The following is a 9,089-nucleotide window of genomic DNA, read 5'->3' as shown; positions in this document are numbered from 1 at the left end:
TGGAACCTATCGCTTCGAAGGCAGCAGCACTCACCACTACACTACCCACTCAACTGTCTCAACAGATTATGGAAAATTTTAACATAGCTGTCCTAAGTAACCTCCAAAATTTCAAGCCTTTTTTTTTTGCTGCTCATTTTCTTGGTGACTTGCAAAATGTCATTGTTTTGCATCCAATATTTAAGGTAATACAAGTAGTATAGGTATAAGTTAATTATGCTGTCGTTCGCAGTGTAACCCACGTCACGATACATTGCAAAGTGAGGCCGCGTCAGTTACTCTCGAAATGTCGGTGCTGTCTAATTTTCTCTTTTGCATTACAGCTTGTACTAATTTTACACTGACAGCATCTACGTGTTGCATACTTCATTCCAAATGGAGTGGCGAAGTGTTTGCATATGACCTAGTTTTAAAACAGACGTAATGCTTTTGGTTAAATAGATAAACAGTTTCTCTGCAACTCTTTCCACTGGTGTATGGTTCGCGCTCACTTTCTTTTCATCGCTTTCGACACTTTCACTGTTTCGTTCCCATTGATTTAATTTGCTCACGTGATTCGACGTTTTCCGTTCAAACAGGGAGACGGATTACGTTTAATACTTTTGGCTGTAACGAGAGAACGCCTCGTTTTTTTTTTTTCACTGACGTCGTCTTCCGTTTGTGTTATGCCGTTGGTAGAAGGAGCTGTCTGTCAGATCCGCGTTTCCTTGTGATTGGTTGGTAACAAGCAAGCGGTAGCTCCTCCTCGTTCTACCTGTCGCGTTGTGAGAGGCTCGCAGACTGTCCCGTTGCTCCGCCTACTGGCCCTTTTCCGTCGCTCGTCGCAGCCAGTGAGTCGAATTGTGCCGAAATCTCGGTTTGCGCTGGCGGTAATGTCGCTCTGCCCGCGCCCCTGCTGCAAGTAAATACCGGCGAATTCATAGGAAGGACTGTTGCAAGGGGAGCTGTGTCGAGCGCTGAGTGACGGAGGCCGAGGGGGAGCGTGAGGACCGAGACCGGGGGAGGAGGGGAGGGCAGGACTCGTTTTCCTAGCCGAGCGCACCGCAGAGCGCGCAGAATATGGCGGAGCAGCACGCGGGCGCCGACGGAAAGCACAAGGCTTCTTCGCCGAACGCGGCGGGCTCGGGTTCGGCCTCCGTCCTAGCCAGCAGCAGCCGCTCGTGTGCCGCGGCCGGAGGGGGCGCCAGAGGAGGCCTATCCGGAGGGCTGACGCAGCCGGCCGGGTGGCAGTCCCTGCTGTCCTTCACCATCCTCTTCCTGGCCTGGTTGGCAGGCTTCAGCTCCCGGCTCTTCGCCGTCATCCGCTTCGAGAGCATCATCCACGAGTTCGACCCGTGGTGAGTTGGGCCCGCCTGGGACTGACCCTGCGACTACGACCCCCAGCCGCCTCCTCAGCTCCTGCTCCGTGCGCGTCCCTCCACGCATGCGGCCCCGGAGTTAATGTGTAACCCGCTCGCTCACTTTGCACCGCGCTGCTCCTTCCTTTTTTTTTTCTTTTTTTTTTTTTTACGCGTTCGCGCTTCCCTCCTCGGCCGCCGCACACAATGACGCCTTTGAATTTGACACAGGGACAGTGCGGGGGAACACACTTCACGTCCAACGACGGCCGGGGCTCGGACCCGGGTCTGTGTCCACGTGATTCTCTCCCCGCAGCGTGATAGCTGGAGCACCGTTAGGGGTGGCTGTCATGGTGACTGTTGGAAAGTTGCTGTTAGGTCCGGCGTGACAGGTGCGGCAGGAGCACAGCGATCTGACACAGCAGCGGGGGCGCGAAGGGATGTGTGACACATGATGTATCTATGAAATGGCCGATCAGCTTTGCTGCTGTGAGAAATGTGTGCGCGCGCGTTCTGGAGGGTCTCTCCTGGAGTGCGGTCACACGGTTCTTGACCTTGCGGATCAGTCTGGATTGTCGAATCCGGGGGAGGGGGTGGAAGTACACTTCTTGAGAAGGGAAAAGGAGAAAATCTCTCCGCTCCAAAACAGGTTTTGTGTGCTTGACAACGCCTTGGGCAAGTGTGTGTGTGTGTGTGTGTGTGTGTGTCGTAGGAAGACCCCGTAGCGCTGCCCCTGGGTTGATGAAGAACTTGTGAGACGCAGACTGGGTTCCACGCGAGGTTCCACTGTTACCACGGAGACGACGTTCTGTCTGCGCGCCTCCGAGCGTTTCGAGTATCCAATCGGCCGGCACGTCACTAGCGCGCGCTGGCGATGGTATTTTCGCACACTGACAAATCCAGTTTGGTAGGTGGAAGAATGGAGGGAGGTGGTGTCATCTAATGGGGAAATGCGAACAGGTTGAAAAAGACTTTAAGTGGAAAGGTTGGATCACGTGGATTAAAAAAAAAAAAAAAAAAGGTAAATGTAATACTTCTGTGAGAGTATGGGAAGAATTTGACTCAGGTCAGGCCTTAAAAATTAGGGAATCATATGGTTCAGTATGTTAAATAAAATGGAAACTTTGTGAATTTGTGTGCTGAGGAATGACAAAGCAATGTGAGAGATGGGTTAAAGTCCCATCCCTGCCAGATCCCTCAGTCCTTCATTAGGATTTATATATATATCCTGCAAAGCAGTGTGGGTTTTTTTTTTTTTTTTTTTCTTTCTTTACTCAACTTCTGAACATTTTGTGCAAAAAAAAAAAAAAAATCACTCTAGATAAAAATCTAAAAGACAAGCTCAAGGAAATGTCTTAGTACTCCCTGCTGAGTCTTCACAAAAAAACTTTTAAAGGTGTTATGTGCAACCAGGCGTAGAACTTCTTGCAGTGCCTGGTTACATATGGAAACTATCTGCTCCATGGTGTTCATGCAGTGGCTCTTTACTCTCTTTAACAGTGAATGTGGGGTTGATACCATTGTGCCATATTGAGGATAGTGTTGGAACTGTAGGATGCCCTTGGTTGGCCAAAGTGACTCCTTAAGCCTTGGCTGCTATACAGCCACAAATGCCAGTCTTTGGACCTGGTGACTCCCACAAGATGGCTCCCCATGACATTACACTCCCACTGCCTTGCTGGCCAACGGCAGTTAGCAGTAGACAATATGTGTTGGCTTTTCTCAAAATAAACCTGTCTGTGTAGGAGACAGTAAAAGATGCACAGTTCTGTCATTTTTCTCTGCTGAACAGGGGTTCTGGTTTTGGGCTTTTAAAGCATTCCAACACTTTCCACATGGATACAAGAGACTTCCCAATGGAATGCCTGTCATAAATGGCAACTGTACTGTTAAGTGTCCATCTCTGTTGGAAAACTTATTCTTCTCAAGTGTATTTCTTCCCCCCCCCCCCCTCCTAGTTTGTTCTCAGGGTTTGTGGCTTTGATCTATTGCCAGGCTTGCAGTTTGCCTAGAATTTGGACAGCTACTGCATGGCCCTGTTTGAGGTCTGTTAGCTATGTCCTATTGCTTTAGAGACTTTCATATTAGTGTCAGATTTCTAGTTCACCCATACTGGAAGTTGGTATTCAAGTTAATAAGACTCTGTTGCATAACTGCCTTTGTAATGATGATCATGGAAGTTCAAAGTTCAGGTTGACTGTATAAACTTGTCAACCCTTTAAGTGTCAAGTCATTGTACCACTGTATCATTAAATCATAATGGCTAATTTGCAATAAAATTCAGTCAACCACAGTGGAGCTTTCAAGTGTAGTTATCCCCTTTTTGACAACTCGAATATAAGCTCTATTAGCACAGGTAATTTACATTTCATTTAGTTTTCAACAGGTGAGATGCACAGCTGGATAAAATTTTAAGTATGCTTTTTTTAAAAGCATCATTTGGAGAGCATTTAATGGAGTCTTGTAGTACATGAAGAATATTTTTTTAACATGATTTCTGAGTAAGTGAAATGAGCCCCTGTCTATGTTGCTTCCCGTGCACTCAGCTGTACAGTAATGTACCTTAACTGTTACACCATCTAAACGTACTGGCATTACTTGTTATCTCAAGGATTAGTAACCAGTATGTCAGATCTAAAAGTTGTGTATCTTAACAGTGAACATCTGGCATGAAATATTGACTGGTGTTCTCTTTAAGGTGCTGGAGTGTGAATAAAGGTGATATATTTTGAATATTTCATGTACTTATGAGTCTGAAGTCATTGTCAGAATTATACAAAAACCTCTAAGCTAAAATGAATGCAGCACCATATTTAATTCTAATTTGAGGCATTAAACTTAATTAAGAAACACAAATTAACATCTTCATTGGTGCAAACATTGGATAACTAATTTCATTTTACTTCAAGTAATTCTGTTGTGCCCCCCCCCCCCATCTGTATTTGACTTAAACACAAAACTAATAGTTGGAATTCTGCATTGTATATTTTCCTTTGAGTTTTTTTTTTTTTGGTTCCCTTTAACTAAAGTTTAATATTGTTAAAAAAAATGCCCTTATTTCATATATCCGGATTTCTTTTTTTGGATCATTGGTCATGATCAGTTTCTAAAGTATTCTCATAATGTAGAAATAACTTGTTCCTGGAGGCTGACAATGTGCAATCCAAGAGGAAACAATTTAGAGGTCTGTTGTCATGTAGATATTTTGCATGTTCACATGTGGTGTTGCCTGAATAGTATTTATTTTGTGGGACTGTTAAATTTGGTTCAGTCGCAGCAGTGGACTGAGTTTTTGGGAAGGATCAGCTAATGAGATGGGGAACGCATCACATTAACAGCGGCTCGTTGTAATGATTGGCAGTTTGAATTTGACCTCCAGCTATAGTACCCTTGGGCAAGCTGTTTACCCTAAATTGCTCCAGTAAAATAAGCCAGCTGTATAAATGGGTAAATAATTAAGTACCTTAACGTTGTAAGTCACATTGGAGAAAGCGTCAGCTAAATGAATAAATGTGAATGTATTCATCATTACAAACTTCTGTTGCTGTTGTGGGAAAATGTGCTGTTTGGCGTCTTTGGGGTCCACAGTGGTACAGCGAGTATTGCTGCTGTCTCACGCCACCTGGGTGGTGCAAGAGAATGTGGGTTTGAGCCCTGCTCAGTCTGTGTGGAGTGTGCATGTTCCCCCCGTGTCTCTGTGGGTTTCCTCCCACAGTCCAAAGACATTCTGTTCAGATTCACCCATAGTGTGTGACAGAGTGTGTTCTACTTTGCTGAGATGTACGTCGCTTTGGACAAAAGCGTCTTCTAAATGAATAAATGTAAATGTACTGATCTATGGATGAGTGACCTGTTGTAAGTAGTGTATCTAGCAGTGTGTCACCTTGGTGAATAAGGTGTGTGGGCTGATTACATAGAGTTCATTGGAAGTTTCTTTGGAGGAAAGCATCTGCTAAATGAAGTAATGTAAACAACAGAAACAGCACTTGTTTGGTTTCACCACCCACATGCGCTATGGATGATCCTGAAAAGCTGGCAGAGGTCACTCTGGGGATTTATCTGCACCCACTCTGGACACTTGCCCCCTGGCTGTCATACTTTGTACCTTTTCACAAATCCTGGCTGGGCTGATGGATGTGAGCTTTTGCTTGAAAATGTAGGTCTGCTGAGAGCAGCTACAGCTCACATCTGTTAGACCTCCATTGATTTCTCAATGGGCTTGGCACCTACCGTTTTCCTCATGCTGCAGCAGAAGAACACGGTGGCCAAGGACTGTTGCTCGTATCTCGGTGTGCCACTGGGAGATAGGTTATCTGGATACATAACTGCAGCAGACAATATTTGCAGGCCTGTAACACATGCTCGTTTCCACAGAGCAATGTCAGTAGGTTGAGGTTGCTTTTGTGAGCTAGCTCAGGATTGCTGTTTCACTTTAGCAATTTCTAGGTCTTACTCATTTGTTCTGTGTGTGTGTGTTTGCACAGAATCTTGGTGTTTTTGTAGGAGAAGAGGGAATTCAGTTGTGTTCATTTCATTAAATTAGGGCCAGACCTTTTCTGCATGGTCACTTATTTTCTTACATTTTAGGCCTGTTGCTTGTCTGAACTGCTGCTTTGATGAGACTAAGGAAATATGGGTTCTTTGGAGTCCAGGTGGTTGTGCTGAGCGTGCATTCTGCACATGCCCACATTGGCCAGGTTTTGCCTACAGCGTCATGAGAGCAAACATTGGCAGTTTTTATTTAGTCCAAGGGCCATGTGTAGCAACTTACTGGCAACTCAGTGCCCCAGTCCTTGTCCCCCGGGTATCATACTTTAGGGTAGGAAAAGAGCACAAGCGCTTGGCAAGGCTCTTCTTTTCTTTAAACAATAACCTCAGCACAGAGGCTGAAAGATAAATAATTTCAGGTGATGCAATTTAATTTCACACGTACATTCATTGGAAGCCTGTACATTCAGAATTGTGTGCTGGTAGACTGTTTACATGTTGGACAGTTTCTTGGATAGTGGCTGTTTTTGAGGAAAAAGGATCTTTTGAATATCTTTTTAGTTGTATGACATTTCTATTGTGAGTAATGCACTGAAGACCTGGCATGACCTGCTGCGGTTACAGAAACTGCACCAGGCAGTACTTGCACCACCACCATGTCAGAACTCAAGCCCTGAAAGCACTTGCGTTGTACCCAGTGTTGACAGCACTCTTCAGTCTTAGACGGCAACAAGATGGTGCAGGACTCTGCTCTGGTGTCCGAATCACAGGTAAGATGGGGGAGGGATTCTGAAAAAAGCTTCCACATCCCATTGCCCCAGAGGTAAGTGGAACCGAACAATCTGCCCACAACAGATGGCCCCTGAGGCACCAGGTAGCGGGAGGGTGGAGGGCTACAAAGCTATGAGCCGATGGGTAAGCTGAGATGGGGTGCAGGAGAAACACTGTAAGGAAATGTAAGCATACGGTTGGTGTTGGGAGTTCTTGTCAGTCAACGAGGGCTCTTTGCTGCTAAAATGGTTGCTGTTCCTTTTTTTAAAAAAAAAACTGCTGTCCTTGTGAAATATACACACAGCTTGGGTAAAGTGAAGGTGTGCAGTTCTCAGCTGCCAGTAATGCATTCAGGCTTCCTGCACCTCCTTCATGTGGGCTTCTTGCTTTGCTGTAACAGGCAGTCAGATTGATCTATATGTGCTGAGTAGACAATTGCTCACATGTTCTTTTATTTTATTTATTTTTTTTTTTTTTTTTGTAGCTTCTACATGCCGCCGTGAGGGAATCTGAAAGCCTGTGCGACAAAGCCGGCTTAGTAGGCACCACCCCTCTGTGCTGCTTTTACTGTCAGCCCTCTGATGGCAGCCTCGCTGGGGGCAGTTTAACAGTTAATTGTTCACCACTTGCTTTGTTGTCTCGCCGGTGTGAGGAAAAACTGGGTAGGAAAGTGTTGAGCGGTTGTAGTCAACAGGCAAGTGCTTGGGTGCGAGTTTGAGTGTGAACTGCAAATCCATACAGCAGAAACCATCCCCCCCTTTGCTGCTGCTCTAGCAGTTCCCTTCCCCACGCTGCCGTTTGACCCACCTCGTCCAGCCTGACTTCAAAGCACGCATTTTTATTCTTTTCCTTCTGCTCCCTCTACACTTAGTGCCTGCAGGCATTGGACTGCAGTAATTGCCTCAAACTGTACAGCAGCAGTGGTATTGCCGCCCTCCCCAGTGCAGCTCAAGGGTTACTGTGCCTTTGAAATGCATCCGCAACCTTGCCAAGCATACATACGAAGACTGGTCTTTCCAGTGCTCCCATTGGCTAGGTGCAGCGGTGGGCAGGTCTTTGAGCAGGGTACCCAGTGATCCTTCAGCTCTGTGCAAAAACCACACGGTAGTAAATGGACTGAGCTGCTGCTCCTGGCACTCCCGACTAGATGCCCTTTGCACATCGATTCCGGAGGAGGCAAGCCTATTACGCAAGTGACAAAACATCCAGGAAGTGTCAAACGGATGCAGGCGAACAACCTGCTGTGGTCTTTCATCCCTGGAGTCTGTGGTGCTGAAGATGAAGCAGTGGACTCAGTTGGGCTGTTCCTGCTGACAATGGGTGAGTCACACAGAGCCACAGGAGACCCGAGTATCACCCTGATACGTTCTTTTGTATTCCCTCAAACTGCTTTTAATTAGATGCACCATGGTGAGGGATAGGTCCCAACACCATACACACTGTGCTGCTGATGAGTTTTCCAAATGAGGGCCATGGAAAATCTGCAGACTTGGAGTAGCTCTTTGTGCCTTAAGCAGGCAGCAAACTCAGTGTGGGTTTTCCATCCTTTGTTTGATCGAAGAGTTTTTAACCACTGTGCTTCTTGGGAGCTGGTCTGAAAAGATAAAGGGCTTAAATTGGCTTGTTGTGCAGTTGAGTGGCGCAGGGCTGTGTCGGATACGATTGCTGTCTCTGTGTGCCGCCTGGCTGCGCCTGAGTCTCAACACCTGTCTTCCTGACAACCTGCCCTGCACATGGCTGATGAAACGAGGCCTATATATATATAGTGGAGCTGACCTGAGAAGATGTAGTCAAGCCTTTGGGCAGCTAGCTAACCAAGCAGGACCAGTGGCTTTGTAAGGGTCTGCCTGTGTAAAAGCACCACGGTCATTGTCTTGCAGCTGCCCTCTGAGTTGATGTCCTTGTCATGCTGGCAGGTTGGGCTCCTGGGTCACTGGTTTTCATATGGAGTAGTGCTCTCTGGAGGACTGCAGTGTTGCGCTTAGAGCAGAGTTCTGCTTAAGGACCATCCCTTTCAGTGTTTCTCGTGCACCTTGATGTCTGCCTGCTCCACATGTGGACACAGGCTGCTGTTTCCACTTCTTACGGCTTCGAGGCCCTTTGACTGTTACTAGAACCAGTGCTCCGGTATTAGTGTCGACTGCACCAGTATGTCCAATCTGAGGTTCAAGATTCCAGGGACTAGAGAGAGAACTAGTGTTTGCCGAAGAAGGGTAGATCTACAGGGGCATCCATTGTGGCCAGTTCCTGAAGCAGACAGCTGTGCAGAGATGGCTGTAGAAAACCACCAAAGGTCCAGAATTGAGGGTGGACAGTGTCTCGGGGTCATGTGAATGGTAGCAGTTGGGTCAGCAGGTATATTGCAGGCTTGAGGCAGCAGGAGAACTGGGAGAAGAAGCCCACTTGTCTTGTGAATGTCCAGTTTTTACTGTTTTAAGTCAACTCAGACACTGGCATCAGCCCAGTAGGCAACAGTAATGTTACCATCCACCT

General features: G+C 46.6%; 1 protein-coding gene across 1 annotated transcript in view; it reads left to right on the top strand.

Annotated features, from left to right (window-relative positions):
- Window positions 1–704: 704 nt before the first annotated feature.
- The window catches only part of stt3b (STT3 oligosaccharyltransferase complex catalytic subunit B), a 45,985-nt gene continuing 37,600 nt past the window's right edge, over window positions 705–9,089 (top strand). The window contains exon 1 of the mRNA XM_018765918.2: window positions 705–1,337. Within this exon, the coding sequence (XP_018621434.2) occupies window positions 1,060–1,337 (278 nt within the window). The 5' untranslated portion in view covers window positions 705–1,059. The remainder of the gene's footprint in view (window positions 1,338–9,089) is intronic.

Source organism: Scleropages formosus, chromosome 23 (genome assembly GCF_900964775.1).
Source record: "Scleropages formosus chromosome 23, fSclFor1.1, whole genome shotgun sequence".
NCBI lineage: Eukaryota > Metazoa > Chordata > Actinopteri > Osteoglossiformes > Osteoglossidae > Scleropages > Scleropages formosus.
Note: the sequence above shows the minus strand (reverse complement) of the source record. Positions and strands in the feature narration are given on the sequence as shown.